Source organism: Lipotes vexillifer, unplaced genomic scaffold (assembly GCF_000442215.2).
Source record: "Lipotes vexillifer unplaced genomic scaffold, Lipotes_vexillifer_v1.1 scaffold1197, whole genome shotgun sequence".
Taxonomy (NCBI): domain Eukaryota; kingdom Metazoa; phylum Chordata; class Mammalia; order Artiodactyla; family Lipotidae; genus Lipotes; species Lipotes vexillifer.
The window spans coordinates 29,739-53,806 of NW_006780020.1; the positions used below are offsets into that span (position 1 = coordinate 29,739).

General features: G+C 44.6%; 2 protein-coding genes across 2 annotated transcripts in view; one reads left to right on the top strand and one right to left on the bottom strand.

Annotated features, from left to right (window-relative positions):
• Positions 1–537: 537 nt before the first annotated feature.
• Positions 538–16,970, bottom strand: LOC103091002 (immunoglobulin omega chain-like). Its single transcript, XM_007453194.1, has 6 exons — positions 16,939–16,970; positions 5,964–6,131; positions 5,781–5,889; positions 1,315–1,387; positions 1,016–1,225; positions 538–893 (listed from the first exon to the last, which is right to left on the bottom strand). The coding sequence occupies exons 1-6, from the start codon at positions 16,968–16,970 to the stop codon at positions 538–540; spliced, it is 948 nt and encodes a 315-aa protein (XP_007453256.1).
• A 168-nt stretch (positions 16,971–17,138) lies between these two features.
• LOC103091279 (low affinity sodium-glucose cotransporter-like) overlaps positions 17,139–24,068 on the top strand; it is a 12,156-nt gene continuing 5,226 nt past the window's right edge. The window contains 6 exon segments of the mRNA XM_082930966.1: positions 17,139–17,273; positions 20,358–20,393; positions 20,395–20,463; positions 22,236–22,263; positions 22,266–22,288; positions 23,650–23,754. Of these exon segments, the coding sequence (XP_082787092.1) occupies positions 17,139–17,273; positions 20,358–20,393; positions 20,395–20,463; positions 22,236–22,263; positions 22,266–22,288; positions 23,650–23,754 (396 nt within the window).

The window sequence follows — 24,068 nt, forward strand, 5'->3', positions numbered from 1 at the left end:
CTAGTATTTGAAAGATCCAGGTGTTCCAAGTGAAAAACAAGTTCTCTTTAAATTCCCTCTCTTGATGGGTGAGTCTTGAGAATGGGGAGCAGGGGAGGAGCAGGAGTCTGGGAATAGGAAGAGAACATTCTGGGAGCATCTGATCCTAGACTACGCTGAATTAGTGGTGACGGTGATCACAGCAGCTGGTCTGGGCCGCACACTGCAATGAGTTCATATCTGTGACTTCATTTAATCCTCTCCCAACCCTATGAAGCAGACAATGTCCTGATCTCCCTTTCACAGGTGAGGACTTAAAGATTAAGGCCTTTTTGGAGCTAGGAAGTGAACCTGGGGAGTCAAGGGGATAGGACCTGTGGGCCAAGGTCTCTTCTGACCCTGATGTGGCCACAACCTGAGGGTCTCTGGCCCAGGACTGAGGGATGTCTGAGAGGTTCTGTCTGTGCAGTTCTGAGGGCCCACCCAATGCTGGGGGAGGTGGAAGAAACTTCCAGGCTTCCTTTGTGAGCAGAGCAGAGCAGTGGGGAGGTTTTTGTCTCACTTCCCCATGGTCTGGAGCACTGTGAAAGCCTTTGAGTTGCCGTGATATGTAGCACAGTAATAGTCGGCCTCGTCCTCAGGCTGGAGTCCAGAGATGAGCAAAGTTCCAGCATTAGTTGATGCATCATTGGATCCAGACAATCTGCTGGGGACTCCAGAGCCCTGGTGCTTGTCTGAATCTGAGTGGAAAGTAAGAAGATACCTGGGAGGGTTCCCTGGCTTCTGCTGGTACCAACGTATCCAGAAATTACCAACATTGAAGCCACTGTTCAGGGTGCAGGTGAGTCTGGCTGATGCTCCCAGATATGAGGAGAGGGAGGATGGCTGAGTCAGCACAGGCTGGGAGAGGGCACCTGCAAACATAGACACATATGGGTGCTGGGGCCGGGACTACAGTTGAGTTGCCTGAGATTCTGAGCCAGAGAGGCTAACATAGACTATGGGGCTGCTCTGTGTCTCTGAGGAATGTCCCCACCTGTGCAGTGAGACAGGAGCATGAGGAGGAGAGGAGTCCAGGCCATGGTGAACGCAGCCCTCCTGAGACACCTGAACTGGAGCTGGGCTGCCCAGACATCTCTTATCTCCTTCAGTGGCCTCAGGGAGGAGGCGCTACTCATGTAAATTTGTTTCCCACACCGGAGACCTCTGTTCCACCCTGAGGACCAGCTGAGGTCTGCACTTGGTTCTTTAGACAGAGGGGCTGATGGGTGAGACTCAGAGCCTGCCCCATGGGAGTGACTAGGGAGGAAGCAGCTGCTGGGACCTGACACAGACCATTGAGCAGGAGACCCTGCCCAGCCCAGAGAGGACACAGCAGCTGAGTCTCCACCAGCAAACAGCCCCAGCCCTGGAGAGTGTGAGGGATTACACAGCAGAGGGCACCCACTGTGCAGACCTGGGGAAATCCCACAGCGCCCCCTACTGCGCAATGAATTCAAACTTCACTTTGTGGAAATTATGTTAACGGCGCGTCGGTCTGAAAGCCTGGTCACTGTCATTCCGGAAATATCTGTGGACCACACCCTGTAGTGTCCATTGATAATTGATATTAAGAAACATCCTTCTCAACTGAGTTCTTTCTAGATTTTAAGGTGAAAGAAATATGACCACCATACCAGGTGACGAAGGCTGCAGCGAGGTGGGAAAGCAGACGGCTTTGGGAACAAAGACTTGAGCAGCTCATTCAAGAGAGCAACAGGAAGGAGGTGACTGGTCATCTGGGTCGGAATGGACTGGAGAGTAGTGGTCTTGTTTGTGGAGCAACAAAGCAAGCAACACTTCTAGAGAAGGGCAGGGTTCTCAGAAGGTATAGCAGAGTGTTCAAATATTCAGAGACACCAAATAGTGTAGGGTATTGGGAAATGGCAAAACGTCTCATATTTCTGGGTCTGACATTTTTTGGATGCTTTTGTTGTCAGGCCACAGCATGTTTCTTTGTTGCTCTTTCTCTGCTACAGAAGATGTTCTTCCCAACATTCCTACACTGTGCTGACTGTGAGTGAGTCAGCACAGTCTGGACAAAGGACCCTAAAAGATCAGCATCATGGCTACTTCTCACTTAGAAAAATGGTTCCATCCATTCCAGAAATATTTATGAAAAGAATGGAACAAGCCAGTAGTGTGCCAGATGTGAGGGAGTTGAAAGAAGGCCGCTGTGGCTGAGACAAGAGACAGAGAGAACAGAGAGGTGAAGATGTTCCCAGGGGCAACACCAGCCTTTGTCAACAGAAGATACTAATGTTCTTCATCAGTTCACTTCGTGAGGCCCCCGGATGTTCACGAGGTGAAACTCACCATTGTCTTTGTGGTAAGATTGCCAACACCAGAGGCTCTCTCTTCCTTCCTCTTCCTTTGCTCTCCTGGCTTGAAGAGGGTCTTCAATGCCATATTGGCTGATGAGCTCTAAAGTGTTGTTTTTTCCTCCTATTATGGACATATTCCATCAAAATCCAGGACTTGACTCTCTCCTGATTAGGTAGACAAAAAGATGAGAGTCTCTTCTAAAATCTAGTTTGGGAGGTTCACTTCACTCCCTAGCTCAACTGAATTCGGACCTGCTATATATATTTTTTTTTCATCTTTACCATTGGGTGACCCCTCTTGTTAAAGCAACATCTCTATCTTTTAGTTAAGGGGCAGAAATGTACACAGATTCTTCTTATTATTCAAAGGAATACATAAGATGACTGTCTACATAAATCTTTACATCTGATAAAGGTGGGGGAGTGAAAAATAAAGATAATAAAGAGGGTCAGGTACCTTGTTTTAAGGAATTCAATACTGAAATATCAAAGTGTGGAAGAGGCCCGTGTCCTTCGATTATCTTATAGTCAAAGATTTACCCAAAGGGGCTTCCCTGGTGGCGCAGTGGTTGAGAGTCCGCCTGCCGATGCAGGGGACACAGGTTCGTGCCCCGGTCCGGGAAGATCCCACATGCCGCAGAGCGGCTGGGCCCATGAGCCATGGCCGCTGAGCCTGCGCGTCCGGAGCCTGTGCTCCGCAACGGGAGAGGCCCCAACAGTGAGAAGCCTGCGTACCGCAAAAAAAAAAAAAAGATTTACTCAAAGAAGCTTGACAAGGCATAATGGTTGTGCATAATTCATATGGGACATTTATAATGAAGCCATGGGCTATAAGAAAAAGCCATTAGGCAATCCATTGACATCATATGCAGCGAGGGAGTCCAGTGTGGTCTCATCACATTTCACTAACAGTAGACATTAAGGCTTAACCCCACCAATGCCTACACCCTCTCCACATCGCCATGTCCATCTCTTAATGTATTCATTATCTATTTCCTCACATCAAATTTCTCCAAAATTAGAAGCTAAGAACAACAACATGTATGATTCCACAGTTTCTGAGAATCAGGGAGTTGGCAACAGCCTGGAAGGGCGTTTCTGGCTCAAGTTCGTTCGTTAGGTTACAGTCAAGATTTTGACCAGGTGATGGTCATAGAAAGGCTTGACTGGGGCTGGTGGACCAGCTTCCAGTTTGGCTGAGTCACAAGGCTGGTTGCACAAGGTCTCAGACCCTTGACACGTGAACCTCCCCATAGGGCTCCTTGAGAGTCTTCACAGCATGGCAACTGCCTTCCCCAGAGTGAGTGATCTAAGACAGCACAATGGAAGTCCTTTATGATGTAGCGTTGAAAGTCATACACGGTCATTTCCTCAATATTCCATTAGTTTCACAGGTCATCTCTAATCAGTATGTACGAGGGCAAGAATACCAGGAGTCAGTGACCATTAAGAGCATCTTGGAGATCGGCTACCAACACCAGATCAGTCCACACAAGACACAAATCTGGGATCTTAAAGGCCCCACATTGACACAGGGTGGAGCATACCCTAAAGGCCAGCAGGAGCATTAGAAATCTCACCTGTCCCCCATAGGATACTTGCCAGGATGGTCGGGAGCCTTTTCAGTCTGCATATCCAGATCTCTCTTTTACTCTTTTTATTATTGTCACTCCCTGGTTAAAATTCATGCACATAAAAAATGACACCCGGGCTTCCCTGGTGGCACAGTGGTTGAGAGTCCACCTGCCGATGCAGGGGACACGGGTTCGTGCCCCGGTCTGGGAAGATCCCACGTGCCGTGGAGCGGCTGGGCCCGTGAGCCATGGCCGCTGAGCCTGCGCATCCGGAGCCTGTGCTCTGCAGCGGGAGAGGCCACGGCAGTGAGAGGCCCGCGTACCGCAAAAAAAACCATGATACCCTAGAGTTGTATCCAAAAGAACCATGGCTCACAGCACACAGAAGAGTTTTCACAAGAATACTTTTTACTAAATGGGCTGCCTGTCTCCCTGAGTGACAAGTGAATTGTTCAAGTCAGCACTGTCCAGTAGAACTTCCTGCCATGGTAGAAATGTTCTATACCTGCACTCTCAAAAATGGTAGCCATGAGGCACATGCAACCATTGAGCAGTTGAAGTGCAGCAAGTGTGACTGAGAAATAGAATTTAAATTTTTACTTAATTTTAATTAACTTAAATTGAAATATAAATACCCACATTCTGCTAGTGGAGACTATATGTACTGAACATATAGTCCAGTGGAAGTCCAAGGACCAAAATTTGAAGAGAACCGAATAGAACCAGAGCCAAAATTTGAACCTAAACACTCTGGTAAAAGAAAGGACATTATTTTTTCTTTTTTTTTTTTGCAGTACGTGGACCTCCCACTGCTGTGGCCTCTCCCGTTGCAGAGCACAGCCTCCAGATGCGTAGGCTTAGCGGCCATGGCTCACGGGCCCAGCCGCTCTGGTGAGCCCAGCCGCTCCGTGGCATGTGGGATCCTCGCGGACCAGGGCACGAACCCGCGTCCCCTGCAGTGGCAGGCTGACTGTCAACCACTGTGCCACCAGGGAAGCCCAAAGAAAGGACATTTTAATACACCCATCTTTGCTGCTGTCCTCGTCTGTTTCCTCATACCCATCTTAAAATGTAAACTGTTAAGAGTACTGGACCTTTTCATGTCTTCATCTTTGTATCCCATGCGTGAAAAATGCTCCCTGTGGGAATAAATGAAGAGAGATTTTCATGTGCTTTGTAAAAAGTTTTAAAATATTAATCACACACCTAATCTGGCCAAAAATCACACTCCAGTTGGAAGGAGATTCCATATGATTGGGTCATAGGTTCTCTGATCTCATGATGCTTAGAATGTTATTCATCCATCAAAACAATCATTTGAGTTATTGTTTTGCCTAAGTTGGGAAAACAGAAGCATAGGGCGATGATACATCCATACATCCAGCTGATGGTATAAACAGGATTCAAAGCCAAAGCCTTCCTAATAGCTGAGATCATGCTCTTTTAAAACCTGTAGTTCTCAAACTGGGGTGACTTTGCCCTCCTATGGGACATTTGAAAATGGCTGGAGGCTTTTTGTGTGTCACAATATGGAGAGTAGGTTGTTACTCGCATCTGATGTGTGGGGCCCAAGGATGCTTCTAAATGTCCTCAATACACAGAACAGCCCCTCCACAAGGAATACCGAGGTTCAGAAACCCTGATTTGAACTAAATCTCCTCCATGCAGTGATTGCAAAGGATTATGAGATCATCTATCAAGACATGAGAGGAAAAAATTATAATTTGGAAAGAAAAGAGAGGAACTCATGAAAATTCCAGCTTGAGCCTTCAAGAAGAGCACAGGGAAAAACTCAGCCCTCCCTGGTGGGGATGGGTCAAGGGCAGACCCAGGACAGGGAGGCTCTAGGGAATTTTGATCTCACTTCTCCATGGGTCTGGAGCGCTGTGTCCTTGTTGCTGTCATAACCAGACTGACAGTAGTAGTTGGCCTTGTCCTCAGGCTGCAGCCCAGAGATGGTCAGGTAGGCAACACTGGAGGAAGTGTCAATGGAGCCAAAGAAATGACTGGGAACTCCGGAGGGTCTTTGGTCATCCTTGTAGATTACGGTGGTGGGTGCACTGCCCGGGTGCTGTGCACATAGTAACTCCCAATGTTACCACTGCTGCGGGTGCAAGAGATAGTGACCTTCTGCTCCAGAGACCCCGACACAGAGCGGGGCTGAGTCAACACCACCTCTGCCCAAGACCCAGTGAGGATAGGACAGATCCCATTCCTAGGGAGGGGGGAGAGGTCATCCTCCCAGGTGACAAACAGGAGCCCTCCCAGAATTCCCTGCAGGCGTCCACCTGTGCAGTGAGCGAAGAGAGTGAGGAGGAGAAGAGCCCAGGCCATGGTGAAGACACCCCCAGGCTCTGCTTTCTGAGCCTCACAGCCAGGCCTGAGCCCACCAACCCTTCTTATATGTTACCCTGTTCCTGAGGGTAGGAGGTCTCCATGCAAATATTCCCCTTTCTGGAGGCTGTTCAAATCCCTCCTTCAACCTTAGCCTTGGCTCCACTTGATAAGAAGAGAGACTGTAGGAGGGAGGTGTTATTCACCCCAGTGAGGTCACAGGAACACCTGCAAGAGGGGAGGGAATCAGCTGAGAAACTGGAGAGCATCAAGCAGGTGCATAGGACACAGCGCCCTCTGGTGGATGCAGGACACATGCCGACCCTGGGCAGGTGCTGTTGCTCAGGACTCCTGCCTTCCCCAATCTGCACCCCTCACAATTCCAGCGGTCAGTCCAGGGTGTGTCTGTGCAGCGTGCTATGATCAAAATACATTTAAACCTTCACATCTCTCTAGATGCACCAAGGGCCACTACTCTGGTCCAGACATTTAGAGTCACTTTGTGTTAAAGGAGGTGATAAATATCACCAGAATGAGCTCTGTTTGGAAGGAAATGGAAGCAAGGACACTCCCCTCTCCAGGAGGGACCATGCGGGGTGAGATTCTGAGCCATTCACTGAAAGGAGCCCAGCTATTCAGGCAAGAAGAACTAGGAATCTTGGAATTGGGACCAGACTTCACCATCAGAAGATGCCAGATGCCTGGAAAGGAGAAGGAATCTGAGGATGCAGTGAGGGGAGGGGCCAGGTGTCAATCAGGGGTCAATTCAATCATAGCCCATAATCAATAAGTGCAATGAAGGTTTCAAATAAGACATTAGAATGGAAAGTCAACAGGACCTGATGAATTTGAAAGAGCTTTGGAGAGAGAATCTACAAAGTTAGTGATCAATTGGATACCTGGGTAGGGTAGAAAGAAGAGTCCATATACATTTTAGTTTCTCATTTTGTGGACCAGTTGGGTATTACTACTTTTATTTTTATGTTGAAGAGTTTAAGCCCAATTTGGGCCTTTCTATTAAGGAAATTATATTATTAGAGTTGGTGATTCTGAAGTAGGATGAGGTTAAATGGTATTTGGAGATTCTATGGCCACTATGTTGTCTTATGAAAACACCTATGACTTCCTTTGGTGGCATGGTCATAGCCAGTGTCACCACAGCTGTGGCTTGTTGCCAATACCCTGAGGGGATGGACATGCTATTCTGCCACACAAGGTGAGTGAAAATGTAGATGGTATTACCTCCTATCAGTGTTCACACACCCTGACTTCCATTACATACTCCATGCCTATGCTTCAGCAGCACCCTTCATCTCTGGCCCAGCTTCTTTTTAAAAAAATTTTGCTAAAAACAAATAATATAAAACTCACTGTCTTAACCATTTTTAAGTGTGCAGTTCAATAGTGTTGGGTATATTGACATTGTTATATGACAGATCTCCAGAAATTTTCATCTTAAAAAACTGAAACTCTATATTCATTAAACAATAATTCTCCATCTCTCTATCCCCTCAACTCCCCCAACTGCAATTCTACTGTTTCTATGAATCTGACTACTTTAAATATTTCATATAAGTAGATTCACACAGTCTTTGTCTTTTTATAACTGCCTAAATCACTAATCATAATATCCTCTACTCATCCACGTTGTAGCATGTGACAGGATTTCCTTTCTTTTTAAGGCTGAATAATATTCTGATGTATGTATATATACCATACTTAGTTTATCATTCATCTGTCAATGGACATTTGGGGTGATTCCATCTCCTCCTTAAAAGGAAGGCTGGAGAGCTCTGTGGGAACCATCTTGTGAAGGAAAACACAAGCAAGGGGAAGAAATTTAGAGTTCTACCAGGTACAAGAAAATTAAAAAGACAAGTGAGAAACAACCCATCTCCCCATCACAAGAAAAGTAACAGGTTATGGGGTAGAGGATAAAAAATAGTAAATCTAACTGGCACATCAAAATCTTTTTTTAAATGGCAGAATAGGAAAACCACTTACTAACTTTTTCAATGAAAATGTATAAAGTCAAATATGTGGAAAATATTGAAAAATGAAAATGAAAAAAATCCTAAAGAGATAACTTCCATTGAAAAAAAAACTAGATGAGATGTATACATCCTTGGAAAATGCAAAGTTGGTCCCATTAAAGATAAAACATCTAAACAGACTACTTTCCTTAGGAAAAAAATAGAGAATGTTGTTTTGGCACTACTCCACAGAAAGACATGAGGCCCACGTAGCTTAATAGAAAACTTCTAACAAATCTTCAAAGATCAGATGATTTCAATTTGTTTGCTTCATAATTTTTTCCAAAGCACTGGAAAAGAGGGAAAATTTCCTAGTTCTCATAGAAAGCTTTATAACACTGCTACTTAAACCTGACAAAGAAATACAAAAAGAGGACAGTTACAGATCAATATCATTAAATATGGATATAAAATTTCTAAGTAAAATCTTAACAAATTGAATGTAATACCAGATTAATAAACTGAAATGCCATTACCAACTGGAATTTATTCCAGAAATGAAAGTTTGGATCAATATTAAGAAATCTTTTAATATAATATGCCATAATAATAGATCAAAAGATAAGATCAGATTGTCTCAATAGATACTGAAAGAGACTTTCACCAAATTTAACAACTTTTCCTAAGAAAAACCAGTTAAGAAAATAAAAACAGACAGATACATTTATAATATGGTAATACGCTCTCTCTTGCACACATGTATAATTTAGTCTTAAAGTCAGCATCTCACTTAATCCTTCCACTAAGATCAGGAAAAGGTAAAGTTGCCCATTACCTCCATTATTATTCAACATTGTTCTGTAACCATGGACAATGCAATTTAAAAAGAGTAATCAGGAATTCCCTGGCGGTCCAGTGGTTAGAAGTTGGCATTTTCACTGCCGTGGCCCGGGTTCAATCCCTGGTCAGGGTAACTAAGATCCTGCAAGCCGCATGGCACGGCCAAAAAAAAAGATTAGGTCTAAGCTTTGATGGGACCACACAAGTAGACATTTCTAAAGACCCAAATACTTTAGTTCTTCAGGTGCTGGTGGCAGAAGTGACAGCAGAAATATCCCCAGTGAGCTAGTGTTGGTCACATGTTGTGATAGGGAAGTAAATGACTGAGCAAAGGGTGCAGAGGGGATGCCTTGGCCCACTTTCCCAAGGCCAAGATCGTAGTGCAAGGCTATTATTCCAGGTCTGCAGTAGTAATCAGTCTTTCCCCTCAGGCCATAGTCCAGGGAACAACAAACATCAATCACATTTACAGCGCTTCAGAATGACAGCTGTTGATGCAAGGCTGCATCAAAATTGCTTACATTTCTAAGGCTTCCATTGCAGAAGGTGGTGACCTTCTAACCAAGTGACCAATATACTGAGACAGAGGTGTGTGAGTCTAGTAACAGAGGACTGCTTCTTATAGACCAGAGGATAAAGGTAGAACCCGTCTGACCCCGGGGAGCCCCTTCACCTAAACCCCTGGAAAATGCCCCATTTATAAAAGGCTGAGGGGAAAATGCTCTGGGGCACGTTGGAAACGCCTCAGAGCTCTGTCTCCAGAAGGTCCATGGTGGGTATTATGCCCACAAGCTGTGTTTGCTTCTCTAGCCAGACTCTCCTAGGAACAGACTTACTCTATCCACCTTCTGGATCCTCACTGTCTATCAGTCCTTCCTGGACCAGATTTGGGCAAAGACTCTAGAAGAAAAGGATCTGACTCAAATCTGAAGCAATGGGAGAGCCAGACCTAGGATCTCATAGGGTGATAAGGAGGCATCACAGGTGAAGAAAAGTCACACATTAGTGAGAACACAGTTTACCCAAATACTCTCGAGCAAGCTGAGTGGTTTATCAGCTGTCTAGCACACCTGCGCTCTCTGGACATCACAAGCGCCCCCTGCTGGCCACAGGGGCTACATCCTCTGGTCACTGTGATAACACTTAGCACATGTTCTTTTTGTACTGTAATTTTTTCCTGGTGTCATTACCTCAGATAACAGAGTGAGTAGATGTCTCAGAAGATCCGCCACTGGAACAGTGATGCTTTCACATCTGGATTTTTATTTCGTTGGAAAAATATCAATTTTTTTAAATGTCAGTCTCTGTCAACTGTACCCCTACAGCTCCAACTTTGCCTGCTGTTTCCAGACACTGCACACATATGTGAAAGGGCAGTTAAAGGGTGCAACAGGAGCACACACATGGGAAATTACCCTTTATGCATGTTGAGGAGCAGAGGGAAGTTGGGCCAAAGAAGCCTCAAAAAAGTCTGATGCATAAGTTTGGATCTGTAGGATGTCAAGCGGTATCCATGGCAGAAAGGAAGAAAGATCCCCAGAATCAGATATCAGGGCATGTGCCAAGGGCAGAAGAAGAAGGCAGGCTGGTGGCTGATGACCCGAGCATGTGAATCTAGCATCTCCAATTGGAATAGAAAAGAAAAATCTGGAAATAAATATATTCCCTTAGTTAAACCTTGTAATCTTTTTTACCAATTTTTACTGTGTGTGAATGTATATATCTTTAAGTTGTCACAAATATATTCACAATGATAAATATACATTTACCGATTGTGTAGGTCCAGTCATTTTAACTCATTTCTTTTTTTCTATCTCATATTATTTTTAATGCTCCTGAATAGCACACGCTATTGTCAGTTGGAACCCAGCCCTTGTCTTTTCATGGGCCAGTTAAACAGTGCTCTGTGAGTTCCCCCAGGTGCTGGGTGAGGCTGGGGAAGCTCAGGGTTTGTGTCTGCAGCACTGTGTGAGCTCTGAGGCTGCTGTCCCACACTGAGCAGTAATAATCGGCCTCCTCCTCAGGTTGGAGCCCAGAGATGGTCAGGAAGGCCACCTGCCTGATATGCAGCCCAAGAACCACTCTGAGACCCCTATTATATTATACTATACTATACTATAATATAGATCACATATTATAAATTGTATATTATATATAATATGATATGGTATAATATAAATTATATATTGTATTATATATATAATATTATATAAAAATGATGCCTTTGGGGATCCAAAGAAATAAAATTCTGAACCACAGAAGACCACAGAACCAAGCTAACTATTTTAGAACCAGTAAATCTCAAGAAAAATTGAGTAGGTCTCCCAGAATTCTGCTGAATAATTCATAGATCATCACCTATGACTCCACTGATACCCCTCCCAGGGGGACACAGCTGCAAAGTCCCCCATGGTGAGCAAAAGTCTCCTGCCCTCAAGCTTGGGGTTCATCCTCCAGGGAGCAGCCGAGAGCAGACTACCCACGATTAGTCCCACAGTACCCCCTGCTGGTTCAAGTTGAACTCCCTCTCTTCCAAAGACCTGATTGATTAATCCTGGGGCTTTTCTTGTTCTAACTGCGTTACAAGAGTTTGCAGCGCACATCGTTTTCATGACACCTACCTGTCACACGCTATCCTAGCCTTAATGTTACAATTAACACAGCCCCTTACCATATGGCTCTTTATATCTGGGTCTCCTGGAGAAGGTAGAACTTCTTGTAATTCTAAACGGATAGCAGAAAGGACATTGTAAGGAGAAGAAATAGAAGGCATAAAACCTCTGCATCATTTAAGGTCAAGGGACATCCAGGAGGTGGCAGAAGTCTGATGTGTGTGCCAACTGCCGAAGGTGGTGAGGTGGGGAAAGCCTAGGCAGATGAGGAAAGGAACAAGAGGCTTGTGGTGGGGGAGGGGAGGGGTGCTTTATATGACAGGTAGCAGACAGAAGGCATTGTGACTTCAGCAGGGAGATGAGGACACAGGAGGTGGATGGAACCATTCCCATGGACTAACCCAGAATCATATATATGCAAAAACAGTTTTCACACCAACTCTTCTCTATAGATTTCCCAGAGAAGGCAGTAGAGCTTGTTCCTCTTCTGGAGTAATAAACTAATAAAGTTACTTTACCAATTTTTCCAGACTGGTCAATATTCAGGAATTGTATACCCACAGGTCTCTGAGGTGTCCTCGTGCCCAGATTCCCTCCTCCTCCTTCTCCCTGTCCCTGGGCATGAGATGAGAGTATGTGAGTGCAGCTGCTGGAACTAGAGAAGCTGAAGCCACATAGCCTAGCAGAGCAAGGGCTTCAGAAGGCAGGGATGCAGCACCTTGAGCCTCCATCCTGCCCACAGGATGAGGTAGGAGCTCAGAGGGTCAAAACTCCAGGCCTATAGGTGGAAGACAATGTGATGCTCAACAGAAACTTCTTACTCAGAAAGAAAAATGATCCAAAGGAGACCTGCTGCTTGATGGGTTTATTTATTTGGTAAAGGCAAGTTATAAATATGTGTCCTTTTGTGGGAGCTAACCAAGTCCTTTCTCTCGTGCAGATTTCCTCATGCTTTATGAGGGTCTTGGGCTCAGGTTCACAGAGCTCTCTAAAAAGTGACTTTTTCTTGCCTTATTCTGTTGCGGTCCGGGAGCCACACGCCTGGAGTCGAGTTCCCCGGTAAATGCGACCCGTGTCCCAACCAAGGACACCCGAGAATCACCAACATCAAGTAGAAAGATTAGCAAAGGATTTATACAAGTACAAGTATAGAAGCTTACACAAACTGTCCTGACAGGGTCCCACTCGGAGAGAAGTGAGTGAGACCCCGACTAACAGTCGGGCGAGGCTTTTATACCCTTCACAGGGCGGGAAGTTCCCAAGGCGGGAGGGAGCTGTTTAATTTTGAATCAGCCAATCAGGAACCCGGTTCTTCCTGCCCCAAGCAAGCAAGCAAAGCAACTTTCTTACAGAAGTCAAAATGTGCTGTTAGCCTTGAAGCTGTTCTTCCGTTTCTTTCGTCACAATTCTAAGGTCGATCTTTAAATTTTTTTCCTAGTGAGATACAGCTGTGCTGCAAACTTCTTTTATGTTAAATTAAGGTTTAGTTAACTTAGCTCTACTCCTATTTTCCTGTATTGGGACCCATTCGATTTTCCTCTCGGCTCCTATTGAGGCTCTTATTTCATCAATTTTACTTCTTGTCCTGCATTTAAATGGTCAGAAATGCACACAGATGTTGCTTGCAGAGCAGAGGAAAGGACAGATGTGCACGAATGCCTTACACAGGATAGGATCTCTGGGAGAGTGTGGGAGGGAGCAGTAATGACCTGATGAGATGTCTCAGTCTACAGAACTCCATTATAAACATAAGATGACCAGGAAAATGGTGGACTAGGACATTCCAAGATTTCATTCACCAACAGAAAGATCGAAAAACCAACCAGAACATTGTGGAAAAAATGGAAAACAGTCAAAGGTTGACAACAATCAAGCAAATGTTCAACAAAGAAAAAGACATCTTCAAAATGGTATGGGAGTTCATGAGGTGACATCAGCAAGATGGTGGAATAGGAGGTTCCTGGCTAGTATTCCTCCTCAGAAACAATAATTTGGTATCCTTCCGTGGGCAAAAGTGCCTTTGGGAATTGTGTGAATCCCTGATGGAGTCCAAGACCAAGGAGGGAAATTTTTAGAAGATGAGCCCACGCCCAGGTGGCTGACTCACTGATTGGAGTCCCATCTACAGACGTGAAAACAGATGCAGAAAAAGCATTTAACAAAATTCAACACCTTTTAATGATTAAAACTCTCAACAACTCTCAACTCTCATACTTCTCAGGTATGGAAGAAACTTACCTCAATGCAATAAAGGCCATATCTGACAAGCCCACAGCTAACATCATACTCAATGGTGAAAACCTGAAAGCTTTTCTTCTGAGATCAGGAATCAAACAAGGCTGCCCATTCTCACCACTCCTATTTAACATAGTACCGATAGTCCTAGCCAGAACAATTAGGCAAGAAATCCTAAAATTTAGAAAATCCTAAAGACTCCACACACACAAAAAAAATACTGTTCAAACTAATAAACAAATTCAGTAAAGTTGAGGATACAAAATCAACACACAAAAATCAGTTGCATTTCTATACACTAACAATGAACTATCTGAAAAAGAAATAAATGAAAGTCTCATTTATAATAGCATCAAAAAGAATAAAATACTTAGGAATAAATTTGAATTTAACCCAGGAAGTGACAAATCTGTATACTGAAAACTATAAAACTTTGATGAAAGAAACTGAAGAAGATATAAATAAATGGGATGATATCCCATGTTCATGGACTGGAAGAATTAATATTGTCAAAATATCCACACTACCTAAAGCAATCTGTAGATTCAATGAAATCCCCATTAAAACACCAATGATATTTTTTCACAGATATAGGGGGAAAATCCTGCCACAAAAGTTTCCAAATAGACAGGGGCTTCCCTGGTGGTGCACTGGTTAAGAATCTGCCTGCCAATGCAGGGGACATGGGTTCGAGCCCTGGTCCAGGAAGATCCCACATGGCATGGAGCAACTAAGCCTGTGTGCCACAACTACTGAGTCCGTGTGCCACAATTACTGAAGCCCATGCACCTAGAGCCCATGCTCTGCAACAAGAGAAGCCACCACAATGAGAAGCCCGGGCACCGCAAAAAAGAGTAACCCCCAGTCGCCACAACTAGAGAAAAGCCCGCATGCAGCAACAAAGACACAACACAGCCAAAAATAAAATAAATGAATCTTTAAAAAAAAGTTTCCAAATAGACAGACAAATCTTGAGAAAAAAGAACAAAACCAGAGGCATCACACTTTAGGATTTCAAACTAAATTACAAAGTATAGTAATCAAAATAGTATAATTCTGGGATAAAAAGAGACACATCAACCAATGGAAAAGAATCAAGAGCCCAGAAATAAACCCGAGAAAATGGTCAGTTAATCTTTGACAAAGATGCCAAGAACACACAATGAAAAAGGATAGTCTCTTCAATAAATGGTGCTGGGAAAAGTGTATACCATATGCAAAAGAATTAAATTGAATCCCTATCTTACAACATGCAAAAAATTAACTTGAAATGGATTGAAGACTTAAATGTAAGACCTGAAACTGTAAATTCCTAGAAGAAAATATAGGGGAAAATCTCCTCGACCTTGGTCTTGGCAGTGACTTTTTTTGGACATGACATCAAAAATCCAGGCAAGAAAAGAAAAACTAGACTGAGACTACATCAAACTAAAAAGTTTCTGCACAGCAAAGAGAACAATCAACAAAATGAAAAGGCAACCTACAGAATAGGAGAAAGTATTTGCAAACCATATATCTGGTAAGGGGTTAATATCTAAAATATACAGAGAACTCTTCAACTCAAAAGCAAAAACAAACAACCTGATTTTAACATGGGCAAAGATGGGACTTCCCTGGTGGTCCAGTGGTAAAGAATCCATCTTACAATGCAGGGGATGTGGGTTCAATCCCTGGTCGGAGAATTAAGATCCCACATGCTGCGGAGCAACTAAGCCCGGGTGCCACAACTACTGAGCTCACACACCTCAACTAGAGCCCGTGTGCTGCAAACTACAGAGCCCACGTGCTCTGGAGCCCGTGCGTCACAACTACAGAGCCAATGCACCTTGGAGCCTGCACGCCACAACTAGAGAGAGAAAACCCCCATGCCACAACTAGAGGGAAGCCCGTGCACCACAGGAAAGATCCCACATGCCTCAACGAAGATCCCGCGTGCCGCAACTAAGACCCAACACAGCCAAAAATAAAAATTAAATAAATAAATAATAAATCTTTTAAAAAATAAAATGGGCAAAGGACCTAAATAGAAATTTTTCCAAAGAAGATGTATGAATTGCCAACAGGTATATGAAAAAATGCTCAACATCACTAAACATTAGGGAAATGCAAATCAGAACTAAAATATCAGCTTATACTTGTTAGGATGACTGTTATAAAAAAGACAAGCACTTAACAAGTGTTGGCAAGAATCTGGAGAAAAGGGAACCCCTATGCACCACTGGTGAGAATGTAAATTGATATAGTCATTATGGCAAACAGTATGGACGTTCCTCAAAAAATTAAAAATAGAACTACCATATGATCACGCAAGCCCACATCTGGGTATATATCTGAGTCCTGAGAATCACTATCACATGCTTTTAGGTTGATTCACCCGTTGTCAAAACCTCTGACCCGGGCTTCCCTGGTGGCGCAGTGGTTAAGAGTCCGCCTGCCGATGCTAGGGGACACAGGTTCGTGCCCCGGTCTGGGAAGATCCCACGTGCCGCCGAGCGGCTGGCCCCGTGAGCCATGGTCGCTGAGCCTGCGCGTCCGGAGCCTGTGCTCCGCAATGGGAGAGGCCACAACAGTGAGAGGCCAGCGTTCAGCAAAAAAAAAAAAAAAAAAAAAACCTCTGACCCAGCCCACTCCACAGCCCTGCCCCAACCCTTCAGTATGCAGTGCTCATAGAATCACTTCCCCTTTCCTGCATGGGCCACCACTGTCCTGATGTGTAATATAAAGCTTGATTTATATTACCTGTTCCAAAGAAACATAGAGCTTGGAAACCTAGGAAATGCAAAATTACTTCACCTTCAAGGGATATAATTCCTTGGTCAGGAATCTTATCTGCTCTGTAAGGGACCCTTACCACCTGTCCTCCTAACTCTTTTCTGGACCGTTCACCTCTTTCCTTCCCCCCTTTCTGTCCCCTTTATCTCTCCCTAATCCTCACTCAGCCTGGTCAAATCTTCTTAAAGACCCTGTCTTTCCACTCAGTAACACCCCACTACCCACCTCCAATTTCACCCCATTTCTCATCTCTCACCCCTCCTTCCCACACTCCACCTGGTCCAACATGACTGCTGGAGGGCCAGTGTCTCAGAGCTTCAGAGAAGAGGTTTAAGGGTCCTCCTGGCCAGGAGATGGCTCTGATAATGCTCCCCACCTGCTCAAGCCTGATCATTAACCCAGAGCTCATATGAGAAAACAGCCATCCCTGGGATGGGGAAAACAGTTCCTGCAGCCATGGCCAGCATGTTAAGCCCCAGCACTGTGACTGAGACGCTGGACCCTCCTGAGATATCAGAGTGCAACCAAAATGCTGCCGACATCTCCGTCATTGTTGTATATTTCGTGGTGGTGATGGCTGTTGGGCTGTGGGTATGTAGGAGCTTAGTGGGGTGTTCAGGGTGGGCACACGTCTTGGGGGGCAAAATGTCTGAGAGAGGGAAAAGTGTGATGTGACGAAGCTGAGAGGACATTACCAGCTGTCACAGGTTTCATTGTCCTTCGCTCACAGTCATTTTCTCATGTGTGACATCAGTAATGCTTGCACTGAGCTAATTTATTCTTCTAACAACCCCATCGTGTGAACGGGGCCAGCAGTGAGACTTCAGACTTATTCTGTTCGGCACCTCCAGCACCTGGCATAATGAATAAAGATGTTGTTTTATTACCTCATTTATTTTATGTTCCTTTGCTCACTTTCTAACTTAGTTGAGTTGGATGCTTAATTCATTTACGTTCATTCTTTCTTTCTTTTTTTTTTTTTTTTTTTTTTTTTGCTGTACGCGGGCCTCTCACTGTTGTGGCCTCTCCCGTTGCGGAGCACAGGCTCCGGATGCGCAGGCTCAGTGGCCATGGCTCACGGGCCCCGCCGCTCCACGGCATGTGGGATCCTCCTGGACCAGGGCACGAACCCGTGTCCCCTGCATCGGCAGGCAGACTCTCAACCACTGTGCCACCAGGGAAGCCCCATTCTTTCTTTTAAGTCATGACCTGGAGGCTGCAAATTTCCTTCCAAGCACAGCTTTAGCGATACCTCACATTGTTTTCATCAACGAAAATAAACAAAACAATTAGGACAGAAGTTGAGGAATATGATTTCTTAAAGTTCCTTGGTTTCTATGAAGATGTGATTTTGAAGTCCTTTAAAAATTGGTGCTATATCACAGTTTCCAGGATAATGTTTCTCTTTAGGAGTGCTGGAAAAGGTCACTTCCATCAGCGCCCTGGCCAGAGCATCTGGGGCATCTCGGGGCACCTGCTGACATTTGACCCTTACATGTCTTCCCTTCTGCTCAGGCAATGCTGAGGACTAACCGGGGCACTGCTGGAGGCTTCTTCCTGGCTGATTGAGATGCGACCTGGTGGCCGGTGAGTGGGTCAGAGCTTCCTGGAGATAAATTTCCAGTGTGTGTGTTTGAGGGCAAATCAGCATGGGGAATACTGATCACTTGTGAGGTGCATTGGTTGCCTACTTGCTGGTGTCTCTTTTTCTAAACCCCTGACCTCAGAGCTCTGCCCTGTCGTTCCAGTAAATAATAGTACGTCAACAATTATGAGAACAGATGCAGTGTGGCATTTGGGAAGAGTCAGTCTGGCTCTGCTTCATATTCTCTAATCCTGGTCCTCATCAAAAATCTTCTGCCTTGGCTCCTTATGATCCCCAGCACACTCCTTCCTTGGTCCCAGCCCTGAGCTAATGCTGCTGCCCTCTTGTTTGGATGCGTGTCCCTCTCTGCTTCCCTCCTTCAACACCCAGCTCAAGCCCTGCTTTCTCTGAGAAGCTTCCCCCTGTACAACCACCAGCATGTCTAGTCCTTTGTTCTATGCAGTTATGATGTCAGATATATGATGGCAGATATGTGTTCTATGCAGTTATGATGGTGGTCAAATGGTGATGCCTCTTTGATTCTTGCCCAGTTGGTGTCTTCCTTGCTGGGTTTTGATGTCTGGCTTCCTTAGCAAGAGTGCCATTGCAGCAAAGGGTGCATCTTCTCCTCAGAACCCATACAGTGTCATCAGTGGGTTGGGTACATGGGTATACAGTGGGTGCTCAGCACATGCTTCCTTCACAGATCTGCTGACTAGGTAGTATGAAGGTAAGTGGAGATTAGGAAATGACCTGGCCAGGCGGTTGAAGCAGACTGACTGCAAGCTCAAACTGGGTATTCATCATGGTGTCCAATCAGACAGTGCCTTCTTAGGACTGTTTTTATGAAATATTCAAGGCTCAACCAATCCCATAGCTATAGACAAGCTCAATCCCATCCCCTGTCCCCAAATACCTGAAGAGAAAAGGTGATCTTATAGAGGGCTGAAGAGGAGAAAACAGGAGAAAGAGTATAGCAGGGGTCCCACACTTCAATTCAGTTCTGGCAGGACTAGTGCTCACCCGTGCTCACTCAAGAGATCTCTCTTGATTGTTGAGACTTAAGAACAGTAGACAACATGACAGAAAGGGAGGTGGATGAGAAGAGGGTCTTTAGGGTCAGGAGGATGGAGAGGATTTCCCTCCTACCCAGCTTTGGAGTCCTTGAGGCTGACTGAAGGGTCCGATGGGAGGTCTGGCAGTTCTTGGCCAAGGACAGGCTCGACTCAGAGCATCCAAGTAGATAGATTAATATTCCTCTAAGGAGGGGGTCAGAAAGCTTTTCCAGGGACTTCCCTGGTTGGCGTAGTGCTTGAGAATCCACCTGCCAATGCAGGGGACATGGGTTTGAGCCCTGGTCCGGGAAGATCCCACGTGCCATGGAGCAAGTAAGCCCTGCGCCACAACTACTGAGCCTGCACTCTAGAGCCCGCAAGCCACAGCTACTGAGCCCACGTGCCACAACTACTGAAGGCTGCTCTCCACAACTACTGAAGCCCACGTGCCTAGAGCCCGAGCTCTGCAAAAAGAGAAGCCACCACGATGAGAAGACCGCTCACTGCAACGAAGAGTAGCCCCAGCTCGCTGCAACTAGAGAAAGCCCACACACAGCAACAAAGACCCAACAACGAAGACCCAATGCAGCCAAAAATAAATAAACAAATAAATTTATTTTTAAAAAAATAAAGAAAGTTTTTCCATAAAGTGCTAGATTGTAAGTATTTTAGAGCTCATGGGCCATACAGTGTGCTGCAACAACACAACTACTGTTGTAGCACAGAAGCAGCCTTAGTCAATACGTAAGACCAATGAGTGTGACTGTATTCCAATAAAACTATCTATGGACACTGAGATTTGAATTTCATATAATTTCACATTTCACAAAATATCATTCTTCTTAAGATTTTTAAAAACTATTCAAAAGTATGAAAACATTCTTATCTACCAACCATGCAAAAACTGGTGACTGGCTAAATTTAGGCCATGAGCTCTAGCTCACTGACTCCTGCCCTAAGGAGAAGTGATGGAAACATCTTAACATTCACCTGCTTTCAAGAAGTCTGATCCTAGTCTGTTTTCTTGGATTCCAGCTGAACGCCTCTCTCTTTGCCAGTAATATCGGCAGTGTGCCACTTCGTGGGGCTGACAGGGATAGGAGCGGATTCAGGAATCGCCATTGCAGCATTTGAATGGAATGTAAGTGGCATCATAAGCTTTTTCCTTTAAATCAGAACTCTAGGTATGTTTGTCTGGGAGTCTGTCTGTATAGGACAAACTCCTCTTTGGTTTGATTTCTGTTTCTCCTTTTCTTAACCCATCCCTTGATAAACCTCAGGGCCTTCCCTGTGTGGCCCATTCTGCCTGGGTCATTCCAGTCACATCATTCCCCACCTCTGAGATTTCACTAAAGCAGTTATTCCCACCAGGAATGTCATTTCTATATCATTTAATCCCCACTATCACTTGACCCCCTTGATCATTTTAGCTCTCACTTCTATCTCTCCTCCCTGAGCTATTACACTATATATCCAGTTCTGAATTAGATGCAGGAAATTTAAAAATGTAAAAGTAATGATCCCTTCTTTTGAGAAGCTTACATCCCAGTGAGAGAGACAGATAAACATTCACTACAGTGTAGAAACTACAAAGAGAGAAGTATGCATGCAGTGTTGAGAGACCTCGCACAGAAGGAGCATCCATCCTAGATGGTGGCTGGGACTTGGCACATGTCCAGGGAGCTTCCTGGGGCTGATGCCAGATGGATGAGTAGAAATTGACCAAGAAAGTGATAGCATAGTAAGGAGTGAATGATTTAGAGCTAGTAGATCGAAAATTCAAGACTTGGTGATTAAGTTCCTAATTGTTCTACTGCCATCTCAGCAGTAGAAGCTGTGTCTTCTTAATTAGATCCTAAGTTCCTTAAGTACTAGGGACCATCTCCTCTCGTGTCACTCACACTACCCCATCATCCAGCATTTGACTGAGCACATGCTATAAATATTTCTTGAGTTGACTGAGTTTTTTCAGGTCTAGTCTCTTATCCTTTCTAGTGTTTGCACATGCATATATATGCCTATCAGTCAGAGGGAGATGCTTATGTGGAAGAAAGTTGGATCATAGCAAATGTATAAACAGACCATCCCTGGATAGACTCAGAGAGTGACCTTATGTCATCACAAATAACTGTGCCCCTCCCTTGTTGAAGATTTTGCCCCTAGTTTTACTTTAGTAGTATCAGAGACTCCAGAATGGACCCAAACTCCACACATGCCCTATGGTCCGAGTTTTGTTTTGATAGTGCCATGCACTCCAGAAAGGGGCCAGCCTCCAGAAGTGTGGACAAAATACCCTATGGCCCCAGTGGGTGTGATTAACAGGTTGCTGAGAGCCTGGCTCTTTTAGCCTGTGACCTTGGGCTTCCTTAATCTCTGCGAGGCTTGGGTTCCCCTCCATAAAACAGGAATAACTGTGCTTATCACATCTGCCTCACCTAGTGTTGTAAGAACAGCATGAGTGATATAAGTGAAGGCTCTTTGCAAACATTAATATTCATGTAAGACTATACCATTATCATTATTATATATGGCAAGACTTGGGGGCAGTCACTGGGAATATTCTTCTATCTCTAAATTTCTTTCTCATTGGTTTGAGAAAGAAATTCCTGACATTCAAGAATAATTCCTTTTGGCAAAGATTGTATGACCTTCTAGTGGTCCAGCTGAGCTCTTATCTCTTACTCTTTGTCTACTTTTCACCATACATCTTTTGTCACATCCTAAGCCCCAGGAAATGGTGACCTCTGAATCATGGAAACAGAGGTAAGGGACCCACAGCTGTCTTGGGATCATAACTGGTTGAGTGGGACAGGATCCAAGTAAGCATTTTATTTTCAAACTCAGAGGTCATGAAGTGAAAAATCCCACAAGCCAAACCTCTCTAATTTCCACTCTGTTCTTGGTTTCTTGTAGGCCTTGCTGCTGTTGCTGGTCCTAGGGTGGTCCCCATATACATCAAGGCAGGGGTGAGCATCCACAGGTGTTCTCTGGTGCAGTTTTCTAGCATTCATTTATTCACTCATTCTTTCTGCAAAGTCATGAAACCTGGGTAATATCATTAGTCCCAGGATTTCTGGGCTTACATTTACATAAGACCGCTAAGTGCTGCCGGATCGCTCTTGAAAACGGCTGTGATCCACTGTCCTCTTGCTGATCACTGTTGTGGGGGTTCCCATTTTCCCACATTCTCACCAACACATGGTATTTTCCTTTATTCTGATTTTTGCCATTCTGATGTTTGTAAGGTAGTTTGTTGTTTTTTTTAATGAGGGGTTGGAAATACCATGCTCTGGTGGCTCCCCTTCAACTTCGGTGTTACCAACCAGCTAGGGCACTGCTCTGCCTCTCTGAGCCTAGCTCCCATGCTTATTCCTTCTGCAGCTTGTGCGCAGGCTGAGGGGTGCTATATCCTGGGTTAATTCCTGGGATGACGGTGTCCAGGGGGCAAGCCTTCCGTCTAGTACCTCTGCAGGTCACCATATAATCCCTCTTTGCTTATCCTGAGTCCCTTCTAGTGTCAGGCTTGAACAAGCTCTGCTCTCTTTGGTGTAAGAATACACACCACAGAACTCATGCATGTGTTCTTGGACATAGCTTACCATCTTTGAGGGGGTTCTGCACAGTTTCTGAGCCCCAAGAATTCCCCTTCTTGCTTTTGATAATATTATATAAATGTTTATTTAACATTCTTTATACTGGGGGAGATGAAATCATGAGCTCAAACTACTATGAAGGAACCAGAAAAATGCACCTGATCACATAGCTGATCTCATATTTCAGTAATGATAACCTCAGATTTTTCTCTACATAAGAGTTAATATAACTCTCTTTTCTTCAATAAAGATAATCACGTAAATATACACCTGAATATATATCTGCAATTTGTTGAATTATCAATTTATTATGTAATCCTAATTATGGTTCATTATTTATATTGTTTTTGCTAGACTGCAACATTATTGGTGAAAATAAAAAATATTTGTTGAGTGTCTACCATGCATTTGGTGTTGTGGTAGGTATTTTACATCTACCTTCATATTAAAGCCCCACTTTACAGATGAGAAAACAGAGGTTCAGAGAGATTGTCATTTGCCAAAGGTCACATTTCCAGTAAATGTTGGATCTGGGAACAGATCCCAAGATTGCCTGATTCCAATGCCTGTATGCATTCCAGCCTTGCTGCTTTCCCAAGGGACTGTGCCTTTCTCACTTGTGTCTTCTGAAGGTGCCACACACAGTCACCTGCCCACAGGTGCTTAATAAATGTTGAATGATCTGAATGTGCTGAACCCTGAAAGTGAATCCCTGCTGATGTCTGTCTCTGAAGGTGATGACCATGCCAGAATATATGAGGAAGCGGTTTGGTGGGAAGCGACTCCATATCTACCTCTCCGTTCTCTCCCTGTTCATCTGTGTGGCTTTGAGAATCTCAGTGAGTTCAATGCTCTCCTGACATTTTAGCTTCATGAGGGATGAGATTGCTAAGATCAGAGAGCCTTTAAAGGTCAAGCCATATAGATGTTTTAAAACTACATGGGGTCTCTCTACCAAGATTTTATGCAAAAAAAAAAAGGAACTTCAGAGACCCTGCATTTGTGGAGTAAAAGAATTACATGTAGGGCTTCCCTGGTGGCACAGTGGTTGAGAGTCCGCGTGCCGATGCAGGGGACACGGGTTCGTGCCCCAGTCCAGGAAGATCCCACATGCCGCGGAGCGGCTGGGCCCGCGAGCCATGGCCGCTGAGCC